The sequence below is a fragment of the Pyricularia oryzae genome, chromosome 2 (assembly GCF_000002495.2).
Source record: "Pyricularia oryzae 70-15 chromosome 2, whole genome shotgun sequence".
Taxonomy (NCBI): domain Eukaryota; kingdom Fungi; phylum Ascomycota; class Sordariomycetes; order Magnaporthales; family Pyriculariaceae; genus Pyricularia; species Pyricularia oryzae.
In genome coordinates, this window is record NC_017850.1 from 6154808 (window position 1) to 6174717 (window position 19910).

The following is a 19910-nucleotide window of genomic DNA, read 5'->3' on the forward strand; positions in this document are numbered from 1 at the left end:
ATAGGTACCTGATTAAGCCTACCTATCATAATTATACGTTTGCTGTGGTAATAGTTAGCAGTCTCCATGTGGTGGTACCAGACTGGTACATATTGTTCTTCCTTCGTACAATACATTCGGTCAAGCAATTCCGTGTGTGGTACCAGTGGAGAATATTCGCCCGAGGTTCCATGACTCAGAATATCAGACTATTTGTCGTCCTCGCCGCAGAATGAAAAGATGATGACATGGATTGATGCAACCCCTTTTACCATAATTCAGGCACAAGGGTTGGCAATGGGGTTGGTTGGTGGCATAGGTACTTCTCTTCAGAAAACAATATAACGTTTGGTCGGATACGGGTTTGCCACTGAGGTGTCATGGTGGGCCTGTTGACCTTGATACTCACAGGAAAATCAGATGTGCGGGCAGCGATTTGGTCTCCGCGGCATACTAGGCTTGTTGTGTGGACATTACTAAGTAATTTGTTCGTTTGGAGACGAAGCAGACGAAATATGCGAGCCCTTGTTCTTTGGATTGCTTTGTAGATTCAATACAGTTTGTCGGTAGGTTGAGTACCCGTATTGTTGACTAGCCTATTTGCCTAGTCTAGGTAGGTTTAAGCTTCATATTGCTTGTCCGCGCCTGGCTTTTAAAGAGATTGGGTCATTGCATCCCCGCCGCCTCTCCACACGGGCAAAGTCACATTACTACCAACGTACGGTACAGACACCAACCAACCCCCCTGATCGTCAGTCAACAATAGTCGGATGTCTGCGCACGTCCTGGCCTCACGAGGTTGAGCGACCCACTTGAACGACTGGCATAGTGCCAGTTTGATTTTGGGGCTTCGGGAATGGCTGCCCGAACCTTGCTGACGTGTTGTCTGTGAGTACCGTATTTAGGTACTGTACTCACCTTGGCACATAGGGTTCTCTTCTCCAGGCAGATCAGGCACTGTACCGGTGGACAGCAAACTTATCTTGCCTTTGCTTTTTCGTTGTGTGGATATGCACGTGGATAGGATGTCATGCAAAAGAAGTAGGGCCGCAAAAAGAAAGTCACCTGGTCTATGCCAGAAGAAACACCACGTTCGTGATGAAACCTTTTGACGAGAAGACAAGTTTGACCTCGCAATGATCTCGACTCGCGCGCCAACACTTTCAGAAGAGCAGGCAAATCAGGAAAGCAAAATGTTTACATTAAAATATCGAGCGAATTTCCGTTGTGCTTACCAGTAAGTGACGCAAATGACTTTTGATCTGCCGGTGTATGGGCTCGTTCACCGTGCCAGACATTTATGTGATAACTGTCGATGGTTACAGACAATCTGTCAACATACCGTAACACTAGACGCTACTGCGTAGGGCTGACCTATTTGCATCAGCGCCAGTCGAGGGACTCCGAAAGGACGGGGGGATGCGAAAAAAAAAATTGTTACTCCCAATCTATATTGACATATAATTAGGGACGTTGGGATTCTGAAAGATAATAATAGCAAGCACAAATAACAGATCACGGAGTACCTATACAGGGGCATACAAGGCAGCAAAAGCAACGGTGAGATGGATGCAGGTCGATCATGGTACCATGCCACCGTATCTTAATGGTAGGGGGGATAAGCAAGCGAGGGCCACCGTCTTACTCTGTCTGATCTTCCTCTGATAATGCTGCATTTTGGACTTTGTTTGTCAAAGGCTTTTAAACGTGGTAATTAGAAGGCTTCGCCGGCTCGGAGAACTCCTTGTGGCATACATAGTTTCAAAGGTTCTTGCTACCTACCTTACCTACCTTACCTTAGTCTACTGTATCTAACTTGACTTGCTGCAGAGAAAGAACCGCAGCGGCAAACGGCAGACTGGACCAACGTTGCAGAATAGAATTGACAGTGCCTCAATCAAATTGCCACCTGCCCACAGTAAGCAAGCAAGGCAAGAAACACACACGCACACACACAACACAACGTGTGGATTTCCACACCAGTAGACAATTTTTTTTTTTTTTTTGGCTAGACAGGCTGGGTGTCTCGCTTCCCCTGCGCCAATGGGCCATATAGATTTGTTCAAATTTGGCATATAGTAGAAGAAACTTTCAGGAAGATTACCGGTGGTTTGCATAGATATATCCTCGGAGTATGTGCTTCTTCTTTTCGATTTCTTTTTGGCCATGACGAAGGATTTGGAGGAGTGTTTGCTTTGTAGATTTCGTTTCTTTTGCCCGAGATTTGCGCAACCAAATGACTCTTAGCGCCTGCCTGCCTTGTCCATGGCTTCCCGCTCGAAATTGTTCTTGCTAAGTGCGCGCCACGCCACCAGAGGTCGCACCCACCTTACGGGGGGGTTTTTAAAGTGGGCCCAGCGTCAAAAGTCTTCAGTTCACCTTCTTTTCAAAAAAAATCCTTGCGTCCTCCATTTCTGTTTTTCCTTCAAGCGCAAGGATTTTTTCAATCCGATCATCTAAACCATAAAAATCCCCTCATTTTCGTCGTCTTTCCCTTCACTCTCTTGGAGTTTTTTTTCTTCACAGGAGGGTTATCAAAGGCGTCTTTCCTTCTAATTGTTTGCGTTGCCGAACCTAATAGACGATACGAGAAGCACTCTGGAAGCTGCCACTTCCGCTCTGCCTCTCATTTCCATTTCAGTTTGCGGTTTACTAGTCGAACAAATCTTCATTTCTTGTCGAAAATTCCTTGGGAACAACCCCCCAAACAAACGAACCGAAACGATATTCAAGTTCATCTCGGCTGATACACTAAACTGTAATCATGGCCGATCAACTCAACATGGCTGGGCTCAGCGTCGGTGGGGGCGGCCCCGGAAACGGACCTCGATCTTACATCCCGCCTCATATGAGAGGCAAGGTCGGTGGTCCTGGCATGAACGGACCCCAGAACGGACCCCAGAACGGCGGCGGCCCCCCAGGCCACGATGGACCCCCATCTTCAGTTAACAACGGCTTGAACAACTCTGCTTGGGCTGGGTAAGTGAATCGCTGCAGCCGCCCCTGGTTCATGCACATTTCATCGCGAAAATATGCGCTTTTATTCTAACGCGATACCTCTATAGAAACCAGAACCACGATGCTCGCGGCGGAAACTGGGGCAACCAGGGCGGCGGCCCCCCGCCTCGCAACAACAACTGGAACCGTCCCTCGTTCAACCCCAACGCTTATGGCGGCGGCAACCAAGGCGGCGGCCATGGCGGCGGTGGTGGTGGCGGCTATGCTAGAGGCTCAGGAGACGGCCAGTGGCGTGATGGCAAGCACATTCCCGGTCCTGTAAACGCTCGCGTCGAGCGTGAGCTGTTCGGCACTCCCGACGACCCGTCGAAGCAGCACACCGGTATCAACTTCGAGAAGTATGATGACATCCCCGTCGAGGCTTCTGGTCACGATGTGCCCGAGCCCGTCTACACCTTCAGCAACCCTCCTCTGGATGACCATCTTATCAGCAACATTGAGCTTGCCCGGTACAAGGTCCCCACTCCCGTCCAGAAGTACTCAGTTCCCATCGTCATGGGTGGCCGTGATTTGATGGCTTGTGCCCAGACTGGTTCCGGAAAGACTGGTGGTTTCTTGTTCCCTATTCTCTCCCAGGCATTCAAGACTGGCCCTTCGCCCATCCCCGCAACAAACCAGGGACCTGGTGGTTACGGTCGGCAGCGCAAGGCTTACCCTACCTCTTTGATCCTGGCGCCCACTCGTGAGCTTGTTTCTCAGATCTACGATGAGTCTCGCAAGTTTGCCTACAGGTCGTGGGTTCGCCCTTGCGTCGTGTACGGTGGTGCCGACATTGGTAGCCAGCTCCGTCAGATTGAGCGTGGTTGCGATTTGCTCGTTGCCACTCCCGGTCGTCTTGTCGATCTCATCGAGCGTGGTCGCATCTCGCTGTGCAACATCAAGTACCTGGTTTTGGACGAGGCTGATCGCATGCTTGACATGGGTTTCGAGCCTCAAATTCGCCGCATTGTTGAGGGCGAGGACATGCCCAACGTGCAGGACCGCCAGACTCTCATGTTTTCAGCCACCTTCCCTGGTTACATCCAGCAGCTTGCCCGCGACTTCCTCAAGGACTACATTTTCCTGTCGGTTGGACGTGTCGGTTCCACCTCCGAGAACATCACTCAGCGCGTCATGGAGGTCAAGCACCGTGATGACAAGATCTCCCACCTCTTGGATCTGCTCAGCACCCACGGCGGCGGCCTCACCCTTATCTTCGTTGAGACGAAGCGCAACGCTGATGAGCTGTCGGACTTCTTGCAGAACCAGAACCTCCCTGCCACCTCTATCCACGGAGACCGTACTCAGCGTGAGCGTGAGCGTGCTCTCGAGATGTTCCGCACTGGCCGCTGCCCCATTTTGGTGGCTACTGCCGTTGCTGCTCGTGGTCTCGATATTCCCAACGTTACCCACGTCATCAACTATGATCTTCCCACCGATATTGATGACTACGTCCACCGAATTGGTCGTACCGGTCGTGCCGGCAACACCGGTATTGCTACTGCTTTCTTCGACATGAAGGATAACAGCGGTGTTGCTCAGGAGCTGCTTAACATCCTGAAGGAGGCCAAGCAGGACATTCCTCCCTTCCTGGAGACTGCTGCCCGCATGAAGTCGTACGGTGGCGGCCGTGGCCGTGGAGGTGGTGGCCGTGGCCGTGGCGGCGGCGGCAACCGTGACTTCCGCAAGTTCGGCGGCGGCGGCGGCGGCGGCTTCAACGGAGGCGGCGGTGGTGGCTTCAGCGGTGGTGGCTACGGCGGCGGCGGCGGTGGTTACGGCGGTGGTGGTGGTGGCTACGGCGGCGGCGGCTACGGCGGCGGCGGCGGTGGCAGCTACGGAAACCCCGGCGGCGGCCAGTCCTGGTGGTAAACCCTTGGAACTACCACTCTGGGGGCTGCACTGTATCAACGGGGCCAGCTGGCAATACCCCTTCACACCGTCCTTTTGTTTCCATTTCCCCTTGCACATTTTGCATTTTCAACATTTATTTTTTCGGTTCGCGATAACGGCCTCACCTCGACAAACGCTGCTTTTTGAGTCTTGCGGAGCCGTAACTCCGCGCAGGCTTTTGTTCTTCAAGCTACGACGATAGATCGCATCTTTTTACTGCGCTACCCCTAAATACCCATAGACGACAGGGGAGTGTTGCGGCCACGAAAGCCGCAACCGGCGCTACAGGTGCGATACAACAATGTGGGATATTTGCTCCTGGGGATGTTTGGCTCTAGCGTCGTTCCCCCTGGGTGCTTCCCCATTAATGACGGTCATGTCTCTGCTTTTCTTACGTTCAAGAAGCACGCGTTTGTGTTCGAATAGAGTCGCATGTCGCATGTCGCGATTGTGCTTTCTTTTCTTTTTGCACATTTTCATATCTTTTCTGCTTGTTTTGTGGCATTTACATCTTAGACAAAAGTGGATTTCTCGGTTCTTTCTGGTCGCAGGCGTGTCGGGCGGCCTTTTACTTTCAGAGGCACACCATAGAGGAGGCACGCTGATAGACTGGCATGATTGTTTTCTTTTCCTTCTCTCTTCCGAGGCATGGGTACCACGAGTCTGGCAGGACTACGTTGTACCAATTGCGACTGTGTGCCGTGATGCGGCGCAAGGAACGTTTTAATGATACCCAACCACCTTTTTGATGAGCACAGCCCTTACTGGGGCGCATGAGCTTATGACACGAAGGATTTAGGGTCTTCGGATTTTGAAGGTCGCTGCAGTCTCGGAACTGGCAGTGTCCCTTGGGACATGGGGGAAAAACTGGACAAAGGAAAAGAGAACTTTAATTGTAAAGACCCAACGAGGGCCAGGCATTTATGCTTCAGGACAATGAGCACACTGGAAGAAGAGGGATTCTTCCTGGCGGAGGAAACGGGACAGGGCAACTAGGTTTTGTTAGAGCCTGTTTTGCTGTCCTTCATCGTGCTCGGGCATCACTGGAGGGATGGAAGTCGGGGACCCAGAACTGAGGACTCCCACAAAAAAAAATAACTCAATTGAAACCTGTGATTGCTTTAAACTTTTACATGACAATACACTTGGTGAATTGGTAAAACGGACGATGCCAGTGGATTGTAGTCGACGTATTTGGGACATTGCACTGAATGTCGTTACTGAGTGAGAATTACTGAAGCAAGATTTTGAACTTGTCTGTTGTAACAAGCTTGTTAAACAGGTCTATAAACCCATAATTGCACAGGATATACAATAAGTACACTTTCAGTTGAATCGAAACATCATAAAGAAAACCACTGCCCTAAATCAGTTCAGCGGCGGCATAAAAGCCATCCCGCCGCCGGTGTTTCCGGAACGGGCTTGGTCATTACCCAGAGTCTGCTGCTTCCCACCATCCAGCACTCCAGCCGCAGACTTCTCCCTGACGTGCCTCCTCAGGAGTGCGAGGATCTCGCTGTCCTTCCAGCGCGACGGCACGGGCCTGTAGGCGGGCTTGAAGGTGCCAACGGTCTGGGCCCACTCGCCGGGTCGGGGGCTCTGCGTGGGCGTCTGCGCCTGCGGCGCCTTCTCGTTGACGCTCTCCGCCGCGCCCTCCTCGCTCTGGGTGGCCCAGTAGTAGATGTCCCAGTCGTTCTCGTCCAGGAAGCGGTCGTATTGCTGCATCTGCTCCACAGTCATGGTGGGAAGGTGCGCTTTGGCAAATGTGGAAAGGAGCAGCTCGGATTCGAGGGTGCCTCGGCCGCGTGACTGGCCTGTAGTTGGGAGTAAGATGATCACACAGTCAGCTTTCTTCTTCTTCATTTGAGTTCCTTTGCTTTACGGTGCCCATCGCTAGATATGAAAGGGAAGAAATTATGTGGTTTTCTTGACAGGTGATGGTGACTAACGTTGAAGTCTGGCGCGCATGGTCCTTGCGTCCTCGCCGACACGACGCAGGGGCTCAATGCGGAACTTTGCGCCCTGCAACTCGCCGACGCCAAGCTCACCGTCCGGAATGGCATCCGGGGCTTCCGGCTTGCTCGAGTTGAATCGCCTCGCGGCGGCGACACAGCAGGCCGTGGGTGCGGCTGCTGCGGAGCTGGGGGAGATGCGAAGGCTGGTGGCGAAGTGCCTGGTTGCCACCGGTCTGAGGATGCGCTGTAGTGAGGCCATGTTGTTGTCGATTTGTGTATATTTTATATATTTTGGTCTTGTGGCAAAGCCCGGCTCCGTGATGATAAAAGTGTAGCTTTATAGTTCTGCAAGACGTTCAATACGTTCCCAGTCTTTAGCTTTGGATGCAAAAGTATCGAAAGCCAAGCCATGCCGAGGTCGGGATTCTGAGCCTCCTATAATTCATCTCTAGAGTGGCGGGACCCACTTATACTTATCGGCACCGCCTTATCGTCGCCGCCCGCGTCCAACCCGACCTACCTGGCCAGTTATACCGCCCCACCATTGATCGCATACCAGGGACCTGGGTGATTGTGTACAAACTGGTTCTACATTGACGACGTTGATATACAACTGTGCTACCCCGTGTGGATATTTTTTCCAGGGCGATTGTTCTTTTGACAAGTAATTTGCAACGCGATCCATACAAAAAGACAAGCTCACAGCTCCGTTCAACCCGCCAAAATGGACCCCTACTCGGCCGAGGGCGAGCTCATCAACATCCACAACCACTTCCACCAGGGCCAGTTCCAGGAGGTGGTCGACTATGACACCTCCTCCCTCTCGCCAGAGAACGCCCTCCCAGCCAGGGTTCTGCAGCTGCGATCCCGCATCGCCTTGGGCCAGGCTGCCGATGTCCTCGCCGAGGTGAAGGGGGAGTCGGACCCCGAGCTGGTGGTCGTCGGCGCCCTTGCCCAGCAAGCTCTCGGCAAGGCCGACGCTGCCGTCGCTGTTGTCGAGAAGCTGGCCGAGGCGAGCGGCGACAACCCGGTCGTGCAGGTTGTTGGCGGCACGGTGCTCCAGGCTGCAGGCAAGTCGGAGGAGGCGCTGGCGCTGTTGTCCAAGCAACAAGGAAACCGTAGGTTTTCCGCATCGTTCTTCTATAGTACATGGGGAGTGACTGCTGCTGACTAGGCTCTATTTACTTCAGTCGATGCCGTGGCTCTCACCGTCCAGATTCACCTTGCTCTGAACCGCAACGACCTCGCACTCAAGGAAGTTAAGGCCGCGAGGAGCTGGGCTCAAGACAGCTTGCTGGTAAACCTGGCAGAGTCATGGGTTGGCCTGAGGAAGGTATGCGGGATCTCCCCATTTTCCATGTTGAACGAGAGCATAGCTATTTGGGCCTAGAATGCTGACGTGGGATACTTCTTGTCCGAGTAGGGAGGTGAGGCTTACCAACAGGCCTTTTACGTCTTCGAGGAGCTGGCACAGTCGGCATCAACAGCATCGGTGCGGACTCTTGTCGCTCAGGCTGTGGCTGAGCTTCATCTCGGCCGGACCGAAGAGGCACAGGCCGCTCTGGAGCAGGCCACGCAAAAGGACCCCAACTTTGCGGAGACGGTAGCGAACCTGCTCGTCCTCAAGGTCATTACCGGTGCTAGTGCAGATGAGCAGACCAGGTGAGATTTGTTCCATAGTTTCTGTGTTTTGGGTATGGGTGGAGTTTTACTGACAAATGCTTCGGCATGGGGTTTTCAGCTTGTTGAAGAAAACCGCACCGGATCACCCGCTGTTGGTCGATCTGGAGGAGAAGAGTGCTCTGTTTGATAAGGCTGCTACGAAATACAGCGCCAAGGTGTCAACTGTGCCAAGTTAAGACTGCGTTGGGACTATCAGGCGTTTAAAAAGATTCACGATTTTAATGACCTTGTCTCGGTGCGTTGCTTTAAGACAAATTACACTGTTACCGAAACTTCTTGACAGGATGTGACACTCAACGTGGCAGCTCTCGCATATTGCTAGTTTTGACATGGCCGCCGCACAAGATGCAACTGCCTTGCTCATATTCGAGGTTTTATAGGTTGTCGATATGCTCCAATGCAGACAGTCTGGTCAAATGAGCCGAAAATACGTCCGTGTATTGTATGTATCGTTGGTTAACATCTAAAGCCCGTTATTCTTTTTTAGACACAGCTTCCATTGTGTATCTCTGAGCTCCTACACATGTCTCAACAACCGTCTCCTTCAGCCACTCAGCAGCCCGATACAGGTCACCAAAAGCGGCCTCTCCGCCAAGAAAAAACCAGATGGCGATGGAACAGAACACCACAATCGCCACAGCGAAGAGGCAGCGGCGCATCTTGACCGGCCGCTTGCCGCCCAACTTGGCCCCAACGCTCCCTGCTCCCGGCTGCTGCTCAGTCTGCTTGGGGGAGGTGAACTTGATGGGCTGGCCCCGGGACCACGTGGTTTTGGCGCCGGTGGAAAGGTTCGGGGATGCGTCAAAAGGGTGGTTGGTCGTCCAGTTCCACCGCTCCTTTTGGTCCTGCGTGGGCGTGGCGGCTCTGCGGGTTTGTTGGTCTTGGTTGTCTGCGTGGCGGGCAGAGAAGATCAGCCGTGTGAGGGTATGGAAATCGTTCTCGAGCCTCTCGAGCCGCTCCTCGGTCTGGGAAAGTTGAAAGCCGCGTGCGTGGTGTTCGTGGGCTGGGCGGTGAGGCCTGTGACCTTGAGGGTTGTAGAGGGCCATTGTTTGTAGGGATTCCTTGAGAGAAGAGGGCTGATGTAAAGGCTTTCTTGGTGATGGTGTTTATTTGGGTAAGTGTGAGAGGGTTCTTTGACTGTGCCTGGAGATACACATGAGCATATAAGAACTTCAATTACTTAGTCCACTGTTTGTTAATGGCTTCACTTTACTCCTTGATCTACACACTTCACCAACTACTGGATTTTTACGTGGCCGCCAGGATATCATACATATTCGAACAAAGAAGGCACCAGTTTATCAACTGTGATAGGTGGAATCCACGGCGGCGTTGGCTGCGCAGCGTTTGTGGTGACAAAGAAATAAGTAGGGCATGCTTTTGAAGATATTACAGTTCCTGCCGCTTGTCTCACCTTCACCGGTCTACCTATAAGGGTACGATAGGCTTACCCTGTATCAGTTGACATTGATGTGGCGAGATAGGAAGCTAACGCAGGGGGACTGTGTGAATGGATGAGACAATCAATCGCTGAGCTGGACCAAGCACATGCGATGGAAACTCAATGATATCAGGCCGCAGTCATGGGCGGTGCGAAACGGTCGGACGATGGGGATAACCGATGCATAAATAAAAAAAGACTCGTTGACAGACTATGCCATTAAAGGAACTTGTTGACCTTTTTTTCTGCTCTGCGAGTTTCTATACGCACACCGAAGTAGGGAATGGGGAAATAATACGACAAAGTTGTGTATGTCCAAGCGTATCAAAGCTGCGACGTTGGTTTTGGTCGTCGCAGACAAGCTACTGCTAATTGTCGGAAAGTTTTGTAACGTTGAAATTCTTTGACCCGATTTGACTCGGAAACACGAAACCGAATAGCATTATAGTTGATTTCCCTTGCTCATGTGAGAGAAGGCGACGTAAGCATTTCGTAGGTAGGTAGTAATTACCGAGTAATTTAATTCCTCGTCTGTGTAGCTTCGACTGAGTTTAAATGAGTTGAAAGGATGAACACTTGTCGGATTTCAACCAGGGTGAGGTCAAGAAAGGAAAGTAAAAAATTAAAAATAACAAGTCAAGTCTCAACTCTCAAGTGTTAGCTGCCCGCTGCCATCTCCCAAAAAAGAACCCCCTCAGCGGGAGTTGAGGCGATCTATTTCCTTGGCATGGCATCCTTGCACAGTGGGAAAATGCTACACTGCGACCGACGTACGTTGGGACTATTGTACTGTTGGTGCTAAAACAGTCGCCCCCGTCTGGTTTTTTGGCTAATCAGCCCAAGCGGGCCGATAGCGACGACTAGAACAGAGTAAAACGTCCTTGCGAGGGGCAGGCAAGGCGGAAGAAGAAAAGAAGCAAAGAGAAAACAGAGTTCGGTCATCTACGGATCAAATTGCCACCTAGGGGACAGGACACAAATAAGGAAGGAGACTTTTTTTGATTCCTTCACAAACCAACCAGTGGCGTCCCTTACACAATATTTGTGTTCCGGCTCGGGCGGGGGGCTGTGAGTGATTTACCCGATCCGAAAGCTGGGACAGAAATGGAAATTGCCGCGGGTTGGCATCGTAACATCGCTCGCACTTCTATTTTGATCAAATGGCCGCTGAGCCAGACTGCTGGTATGGGACCGACAAGGTATAGGGAGGGCTGCGCATGCGAAGCATTTCGGATCAGTCGCGTGATGTGATGGGTGCGAAAAAGAATATTGGTGGGCGGTCCTGGTAGGGTAACTTTTTGGACCTTTGGTGTTAACTCATGGTTGAACCAAGCCTCAACACAACCATTACCCAAGTCTATGTTGGGGGGTTTCGAGGAAAATAAAGTACTTCGTAGTGTTTTCATGGATAAGGGGTAAAATTGACAGGACCAGAGTGAATAATAGAAAGAAAGAAAAACCAGAGAAGATAAGATATTGACTGGTCTAGGCCTAGCAGCAATCTCATCGGCGCCTCTCGATGCAGGTGCCTAGTCGACGGTAAGCCGGAAGGAGATTGCTGGTAATCAAATTAAATGCTCTAACGGTACCTACGCGACTAAATAATCCCTCGCCCCTTGGTATCAGCATCCTGAAGCATCTGGGTGGCTCAGCATCAGCATGTACAACAAAACCACTGCAAGTTGGCCCCGACCAACGGTGAAGAGAATAAAAAAAAAAATCATGGCTCACCCCACTCAGCCCTTGGCCAACAGCAGATGGGAGAAGGATGTGGGCGATCTTTTCTTCTGTTTCTACCGGCCAGTTACAGGGCGTTCAGCTGTAATGTGCCACAGCCCCAGCCTTAGCGTACTTTGGCCAATTCAGCGTCAATAACTAACTCGGTATGAAAGGAGACCTGGGGCTGGACTGATACGACCGAAACTTGAACCTACTTACATTAGGCATGAGTCTAGCTCATTCCTGTTACAATGTCATCGTCTCAAGCCCACTCAGTTGAAATAATCATGTCACTTACCCGCTGAGCATGGGCATGGAAGAAAAGACCCCTTGTGTACCGTACAAGTCCAGGAGAACACACGTCCACTGCAACGGCTCAGCCTGAGGAAGTATTATTTTACTTCTTCCCCACGATTCCCCGCCGGGGCGCTTTGCGTTGGCTCGCCGTATTCGATCCTTTGGCTGTGTTATCGATCAAAGCTTGCTTCAACGTCTCTCGAGGAGGCGAGCAAGTTCATGCTTACAGATTTTGTTTCTTTTTTCACTCCTTCTTATCTTGTTTTTTGTCTTTCCTCCTACCGCCCGCCATGCTCAGGGATTGAACAAAAAAAAACATCAAAACAAAACAAAAGACGAAGTTAGACCGTGCAAGAAAAGAAATTCATACACAACACACAGCCAACTTGCATTCGTCATCGCCTTGCCCGGCTCCACATATACCGTTTCCTTTCCCCACACTTGCGCGTCCTCGTAGGTAGGAAGCTTTCAGTTGTTGCAGCACCAGCAGCAGCAACAGGCAAGCTCCCCGCCGCCGGCCGTTCTGCACTACCTACACGGTCGGTACCTTATCCATCCCCGTTCTTTAGAGTCTCATCCATCTGCCAGTTTGGCCTTGGTTTTGGCCTGGGCACCCCAAGTACCAGCGATCACGAGTAATAAGACAAGCAGGTACCGAATTGGATGCCAGGTACAGTTCGTACTTGTGCCCACCGCTACTGAGCTCCTAGCATCGATTGCGATCTCATCTGGTCTCGGAACTGACGGGAGTTCTTTTACAGGACAGGCCAAAACAAGAATAAATTTTTAAAAAGGGAAAACCAGAAAACCAAGGCAAAAGAAAAGGAGGAAACAGCTGGTTTTTGTTGTCTGCCTGTGACGTCCTCCATTCCACTCACTGGCAACACGTGCATAATTCTATCATCACGCCAATCCTCGACATCTGTACCGATCAACACCAAGACTCGCCGAATCCGCGACCAAGCTGCAGCTGTAGCTGTAGCCAAGCCCTACACTGCTAACGGCCTCAACGGCGAACCCAATTGGACCCGATCCAAAGCCGAACACCGCCAGGACGCGTGTGCTTCCCGGACTCCGATAAACCACATTCCTTTTCGCAGCCGAGCCTTGTCAATTGCTTGCGCCCCTAAGACTTGAGGATTCCATCCCTTGCCCGCAGTGGTGACGGCAGTTGAAGCTGAGCACCACAAGCGAGCCTGACCCACTGCCAAACGCCACTGTCATCACCAAGCCAGACCCCTCCCCCCCAGTCGCCAATATGGTTCGAATAATTCCCAGCAGGCTCAAGTCGAGTGCCTCCATTTCCAACACAGCTTCCACCAACAACAGTCGGGCACCCAGTCCAATGAGGAACAAAGGGGACTCAGCAAGCCCGGAAGGGCGCAGAGAGACAGGTTTGGTGTTGAATATTGTTATTCTGAGGGTAAGGAAAGGGCTTGCTTTTATTTGCGGTGCAGAACGGTAAACTCGAGCAACTTTGCGAAAGTGCTGACAATCGTGTTTTGTACAGGGCCGCAACTTGGCCGCGAAAGATAGAAGCGGAACTTCGGACCCTGTAAGCCACTGACACTCTCCGGCAACCTTTCAAAACAGAACATACGAAGGTGTACTAATACGACTGGGCCCTCATAGTACCTTGTTTTGAACTGCGGCGATTCCAAGCACGTTACTGCAACCGTTTCCAAATCACTCAACCCCGAATGGAACGAACAATGCGAATTTCCCATTAACGGAGCACAGCACCTGCTCCTTGACGTCTGCGCCTGGGACAAGGACAGGTTTGGCAAGGATTATATGGGCGAGTTCGACCTTGCATTAGAGGAAATATTTCTGGACGAGAAGACAGAACAGCCGCCGAAATGGTATCCCCTAAAGAGCAAGCGACCCGGCAAGAAGACTAGTGTGGTTTCCGGAGAAGTCCTATTGCAGTTCACCATCTTCGATTCCTCCAACCGCGATGCCACACGCCGCGATATTTACAACAAACTCATGGGCATCGTCAAGGCTGCGGCGCCGGAGGCTGAATCTTCATCCAGAGACCCTACACCAACACTCACACCAGTCTTGGCCCCGGTGCGGAAACCCAGCAGCACAGGAAATTCTCCGTCCCCACCCCTCCTCAGCAGGCGACAGACCTCGGATCTTGGAGATGGGGCGGAGAACGGGGACGATGAGTATGAGATTTATGACGACGAGACGCCCGACGAGCCAGAAGAGGCTGATGATCCCAACCAGCCCGAGGTCATTGAAAAGAGGAAACGAAGACTCAGGATCAAGGGTCTAAAGCGCAAGAAGAGGGACAATGGGTTTGAGTTCAGCAATAGCAGTTCCGACGTGGTTGGTATTATCTTCCTCGAGATCCGCAGCATCACCGACCTACCCCCAGAGCACAACTTTACCAGGACTAGCTTCGACTGCGATCCATTTGTGGTGGCCTCGCTGGGCAAGAAGACCTACCGAACCCGGACGATTCGACACAATTTGAACCCTGTTTTCAACGAAAAGATGATTTTCCAGGTTTTGAACCACGAACAGCAGTATTCTTTCTCCTTCACCGTTATAGACCGGGACAAGTTCTCGGGTAATGATTTTATTGCATCCGTCAACTTGCCCATCAAGGAGATCATGGATAAGGCTCCCAGGGCGGACCCGACTACCGGCCTGTACGAGCTCAAAGATCCTCCAGAATATACGCCAGAAAAGCGGTCTCGGTTCATGAGACTCAGTATGTCGCGGTCTGGCTCTTCTGCATCCCTATCTAAGTTGAGCCGGCCGTCACTGAGCAAGTCTTCCTCGCTGGCCTCTACCACAGCACAAGGCTCTGCGACACCGTCACAAGCTACACCGGCCCCCTCAACGTCGCCAGGCGCTAGTGGAATGCTCTCGGAAGCAGTGGCCAGATCCAACGCAGTTAACTCTGGGCTGCTGACACCTTCCGAGAACGTCGGTGCGGCCGCTGCGGTTTCTGCTGCGGCAACATCTGGTGGAGAGTTGAACCCGGACAGCGATGACCCCTTCTTCGTGTCCTTTGATCTACCTTTGAAAATGAAGAATCTCGAAAAGTGGGAGGACAAGCACAGCCCGGTGCTCTACATCCGTGCCAAGTACATGCCCTACCCAGCGCTTCGACAGCAGTTCTGGAGAGCGTTGCTGCGACAGTACGATGCCAACGAAAGCGGCGAGATCAGCAAGGTGGAGCTCACCACGATGCTCGACACATTAGGATCGACGCTGAGAGACTCTACGATCGACAGCTTCTTCCAACGGTTCCCTCACAAGGCTGCAAATGGCGAGGATGGAGTCGAGATCACCATGGACGAGGCAGTTCTTTGCCTCGAGGATCAATTGTCCAAATCCAGACCGGGCTCGACAATTGGCGACAAGGTCAAGAACATGCTACCTGATGCGGAGAAGGTCAAGGGGCTACTTTCGGTACCTGGTCATACGGCATCAACAGCGTCTGACACATCAAGCGGTGATGACGCAACCCCGGTTGAGGGATCATCTACAACTGTAACCACAGAGGACAGCACCATCAAAGTGCCGGACCTTAGTGACTCGGGCATGGAGGGAGACGTTCTTGAGCGCGGGGATGATTTGAATGACCGCGGCGAGGAGCACGTCGTTATGATTAGAGAGTGCCCCATCTGCCACCAGCCTCGACTTAATAGGCGGAAAGATGCCGACATCGTGACGCACATCTCGACCTGTGCCAGCCAGGATTGGCGGCAGGTCAACAACCTCATGATGGCAGGCTTTGTTACAGCCAGTCAGGCGCATCGCAAGTGGTACTCCAAGGTCATCACCAAGATATCGTACGGCGGCTACAAGCTCGGTGCCAACTCGGCCAATATCTTGGTCCAAGACCGACTGACGGGCCAGATCAACGAGGAGAAGATGAGCGTTTATGTGCGTCTGGGTATTAGGTTATTGTACAAGGGGCTGAAGTCCAATAGTATGGAGAACAAGAGGAGTAAGTTTTGTGGACTTGTTTTACTGTTCCTCTAATTGGAGGTATAATGTGGTGGGCGACTAACAAGTTGGGATTTGCAGTTCGGAAACTCCTCAAGAGCCTCAGCATCAAGCAGGGCAAAAAGTATGACGACCCTGCCTCCACAGCCGAGATTCAGAAGTTTATCGAGTTCCACAACCTAGACATGTCGGAGGTACTTCTATCGATCGACGAGTTCAAGAGCTTCAACGAGTTCTTCTATCGTGCGCTCAAGCCTGGTGCAAGGCCCTGCTCGGCGCCCGACCGCCCGCGCATCATCGTGTCACCCGCGGACTGCCGTTGCGTAGTATTCAATCGCGTCGACGTGGCAACCAAGGTCTGGGTCAAGGGACGTGACTTTTCAATCAAGAGGTTGCTAGGCGATGCTTACCCGGAGGATGCCAAGCGCTACGAGAACGGGGGCGGTCTGGCCATTTTCAGGCTGGCGCCGCAGGATTACCACCGCTTCCACATTCCGGTCGACGGTGTGATGGGCAAACCAAAGACCATCGCGGGCGAGTACTATACAGTCAACCCCATGGCCATCAGGTCTGCCCTGGACGTGTACGGCGAGAACGTGCGCGTCGTAGTGCCAATCGACAGCCCAGAGTTTGGTCGGGTTATGGTGGTATGCATCGGCGCCATGATGGTGGGCAGCACCGTGATCACTGGGCACGAGGGCGACGAGGTCAAGAGGGCGGATGAGCTGGGCTACTTCAAATTTGGAGGCAGCACACTCGTAGTGCTCTTTGAGGAGGGCAAGATGAGGTTTGATGACGATCTTGTGGATAACTCCAACGGAGCGCTTGAGACTCTGGTAAGTCATTCTGAGACAAATGGCAACTTGATCAATCAAGTCGAAAAGTACATCAGATACTAACAAGACCTGAAATACAGGTCCGCGTCGGCATGTCAGTAGGACATCATGTCAATGAGCCTCAGTGGACACCAGACATGCGCAAGAACGAGAATGACATCACGGAACAGGACAAGAAAGATGCCAAGCGCCGCATTCAGGGGGCTGAGTTCAGCGACATGACGCCCGAAGACAGCGGGCCCGATGAGACCCCGTCCAAGCCGTCGCTAACAACCAGAATTGCGGGCTGATGATGGAGAGTTTGCAACTAGACTAGTAAAAGGCGATCATATGAAGTATGGTTAGCGTTTGCTACGGTGGGCGCAACTTTTAATATGATTTTGTTTGCTTGTTTTTATCTTTTTATCATTACACCCCGCCCTTTTTGCAGCAAAGAAACCACAGCCAAGGACACACATACATGTATAGACTCAGCGGATTGGGAGGAAGAGTTTGTTTTTTTATTCTCTACATTCCAAACGTCATTATATAGACAGACGCAGACATTCATTTCTGTTGAATTATTGTTCTGATATGGGCGGCACACATGAATACAGAAGCATTCAGCATGGATCATGAAAAGGACGTGGCCCCTTCCTTGACTGATGATCCATGAACTGCCTGCCTGTTGGAACTGGGAAAGTAACCGACTAATTGAGCCATGCTCAATTAGTGGAGCTCTGGGCTTCAGGGGTGAGCCCTGAGACTAGGTACATATGTCCTCTGTTTGGCAGGCTGCGTCTGCCGTGCGGCGCCACAGTCAGCACAAGAGAGGAAGCCCATATAGCACCAAGGCAACTAATACAGCAAACACAAAGCGAGATAGATTTTGTTACTCCTCCCCTAGCACTTACAAGGCGATCTCAGCTGGTTAAATGAGACTGGGCGCAAATTATCTATTTAGTACGAATGAAAGAGTGACTGCACGATGGGATGGTTACCAACAACTCAGCCACGAATTCAAATGCCAGTAACACTGCAGCCGGTCGTGATATGATCATTAGACCGGCACCGTAGCTACCTAGTTTTGCCGTAAACACGTCCTGGCTTTGTAAGAGGCTTCATTCCATTTTATATACGAGGCAAAAGTTCAGAGTCTCTTTCTCGCTCCCACGCCCGTGTGTCCGCTCCTGGTTGATAATCTCGCCATCCATAATTCCATGTACGCAACTACCTATTTACCTTTACCAACATTGTCATTTTAACCTCTCAGTCTGGCAGATTCGGCAAAGAAGGTGTAAGTATCCGCGTGGTTCAGGTTTTGGCTCTCTGAAAGTCTGTTCGAGTCTTAGTAAACTTCCAAAAAAAAAAAAAAAAAAAAAAAAAAAAGGAAGCAAGGATATAGCTTACTCCAGTACGTCCGCATGTCCCCAGCTTGAATAATCGTCGGTTCCTTTTACTGAAATACAATAAAGATGTTAGTTAGTATTTTACCGGAAAAAAAAAACTGCCGACTGTTTAATTTCGACGTGTAAATGCTTTGTTGCATAGTTGAAATCTAGGTAGACCTAAAACATAACTCCTTACCGTTTCTTAGGTGTGTAACCTCGTGTAGCAGGACATTGGCCTGCGATCTTTCCCCGTAGTATGAGGCAGTGGCTGACAAAGTAAAGAACAACGGGCACATCGTAATTTTTTTCTTGCTTTGGATTGTATGAGCCATAGTTCCTGCTGAGCAAGCCCTCCAATCATCACGACAGGTTATAGTACCCTCGCCGCCGTAAATGCTGCATTCATAGTAGGCTTTGTCGAAGGTGTTGACAATAGTACGTATACTCCTAGGATTGCTGGTTTTAAAATATAAAAGTACTTTTTCTTTGTCATATTTCGCAGCCTCGGATCCGTATTGAGCAAGGGTAGCGCAGCTGTTATTTTAGTAAATTTAATAAAAACCCTCATTGCGTATTGTGTTATTATGTGGCTCTTACTTGGTAGCTGCTAAACCTATAGCAGCTTTCTGGTCACTTGTACAAGTGTCATCAAAGGTGGCTCGTTTTAAGAGAGTTGGGTTATAGCTTTGTAAAATACTTGGCGGCTCGATTTGAACTTGGGGGGTTTGAGCTGGCTGTTGAGCAATATCAAACATCTTTACTGGATAGAGGGGAAATGTAAAACAAAGTTGGATGTTACGACCAGACAGTTGGGCCGGTACCAGGGAGGCCAGGTGGGGTCACACCCCTCCTGACGACACCCGCCCAGAGAAATCACCGACCGGCAGAAAGAGGATTACATAAGAAGGAATCACGTGACCTCACGTGATTGCCAAGAGAGTGATCTCAGTGATCATTGAGGGATCACAACAGATCAAGGGAAGTGATCTCTGCGATCTGTGACAGATCAGGAGAGATCACATTCGGAACATAGTCTATATAAGGCACGCTCATTACCATGTAGATAGATTCGATTCTAGGATTGCTTAGCAGCAATCAAACTCTAGTTAACCTCAATACTTACTTGAGAACGATCATAACTTCACCCCAGTTATTGAGAACCTCAATTACCCAGTCAGACGCTCAGTTGTTTTAACCCACTGTATTTTACCATAAGAACAGGTTACCCCGATACTTTGATCGTAATATTTTGATTGCTCCTGTTCAGTACTTTGCTTTGAAGCATACCGAGCAGTATCCGACAACATGTCTTCCCAGACGTCCAAGAACAACACCCCCAGCACCCCGGCCACGAGCAGCAAGGCGGCCCAAAAAGCCCCTGCTCGGCCCAAGGACGATAGCGACAGCGAGGACGAGGAAGACCAGCTCCGTAGACAGGTTGCTCAAACCAACCAGGAGTTCCATGAACAGACGCTCCGCGCAACCCAACTCCAAGAGGAACTCCAGGCTTTCCGAGCCAGTGCTAACGTTACCTCAACCCCTCTTGATGGGCGCGAGAGATTCAAGCTTAACCCCCCAGCCACATTCGATGGCACACCTGGACAATTTAAAGGGTACTTTGTACAGGTACGCACCTACCAAGCATTCCATTTGGAAATTTTCCGCAGTGAAACAGAAAAGGTGGTACACGCGGCCACTTTCTTCCGAGGACGAGCCTTGTCTTGGTTCGAGCCTTTGTTGCAGGAATGGTTTGATGTACCCCCCGAAGAAC

General features: G+C 51.1%; 7 protein-coding genes across 7 annotated transcripts in view; 4 read left to right on the forward strand and 3 right to left on the reverse strand.

Moving 5' to 3' along the window:
• Nucleotides 1–18: 18 nt before the first annotated feature.
• MGG_15840 (uncharacterized protein) lies at nt 19–1277 on the reverse strand (the record flags this gene model as incomplete). Its single annotated transcript, XM_003715166.1, has 4 exons — nt 19–42; nt 389–455; nt 702–865; nt 1215–1277. 4 exons carry the CDS (start codon nt 1275–1277, stop codon nt 19–21), a joined length of 318 nt encoding a protein of 105 aa, XP_003715214.1.
• Nucleotides 1278–2377: 1100 nt separating this feature from the next.
• Nucleotides 2378–5992, forward strand: MGG_07033 (ATP-dependent RNA helicase DED1). Its single transcript, XM_003715167.1, has 2 exons — nt 2378–2958; nt 3045–5992. The coding sequence occupies exons 1-2, from the start codon at nt 2744–2746 to the stop codon at nt 4843–4845; spliced, it is 2016 nt and encodes a 671-aa protein (XP_003715215.1). The 5' UTR covers nt 2378–2743; the 3' UTR covers nt 4846–5992.
• A 37-nt stretch (nt 5993–6029) lies between these two features.
• On the reverse strand, nt 6030–7210 carry MGG_07034 (TPR repeat protein). The gene is made up of 2 exons (XM_003715168.1): nt 6816–7210; nt 6030–6680 (listed from the first exon to the last, which is right to left on the reverse strand). Exons 1-2 carry the CDS (start codon nt 7078–7080, stop codon nt 6235–6237), a joined length of 711 nt encoding a protein of 236 aa, XP_003715216.1. The 5' UTR covers nt 7081–7210; the 3' UTR covers nt 6030–6234.
• A 162-nt stretch (nt 7211–7372) lies between these two features.
• MGG_07035 (epsilon-COP) lies at nt 7373–9812 on the forward strand. Its single transcript, XM_003715169.1, has 4 exons — nt 7373–7939; nt 8012–8154; nt 8245–8483; nt 8563–9812. Exons 1-4 carry the CDS (start codon nt 7546–7548, stop codon nt 8678–8680), a joined length of 894 nt encoding a protein of 297 aa, XP_003715217.1. The 5' UTR covers nt 7373–7545; the 3' UTR covers nt 8681–9812.
• Nucleotides 9813–11156: 1344 nt separating this feature from the next.
• On the forward strand, nt 11157–17734 carry MGG_07037 (phosphatidylserine decarboxylase). The gene is made up of 6 exons (XM_003715170.1): nt 11157–12636; nt 12723–13384; nt 13472–13516; nt 13594–15934; nt 16015–16769; nt 16850–17734. The coding sequence occupies exons 2-6, from the start codon at nt 13220–13222 to the stop codon at nt 17057–17059; spliced, it is 3516 nt and encodes a 1171-aa protein (XP_003715218.1). The 5' UTR covers nt 11157–12636; nt 12723–13219; the 3' UTR covers nt 17060–17734.
• On the reverse strand, nt 17651–18933 carry MGG_07038 (uncharacterized protein). Its single transcript, XM_003715171.1, has 4 exons — nt 18737–18933; nt 18336–18673; nt 18159–18207; nt 17651–18085 (listed from the first exon to the last, which is right to left on the reverse strand). Exons 1-4 carry the CDS (start codon nt 18892–18894, stop codon nt 18010–18012), a joined length of 621 nt encoding a protein of 206 aa, XP_003715219.1. The 5' UTR covers nt 18895–18933; the 3' UTR covers nt 17651–18009.
• A 511-nt stretch (nt 18934–19444) lies between these two features.
• MGG_15841 (uncharacterized protein) overlaps nt 19445–19910 on the forward strand; it is a gene marked incomplete at both ends in the record, with an annotated part of 664 nt that continues 198 nt past the window's right edge. Inside the window, one exon of the mRNA XM_003715172.1 lies at nt 19445–19765. Coding sequence (XP_003715220.1) covers nt 19445–19765 — 321 coding nt within the window. The remainder of the gene's footprint in view (nt 19766–19910) is intronic.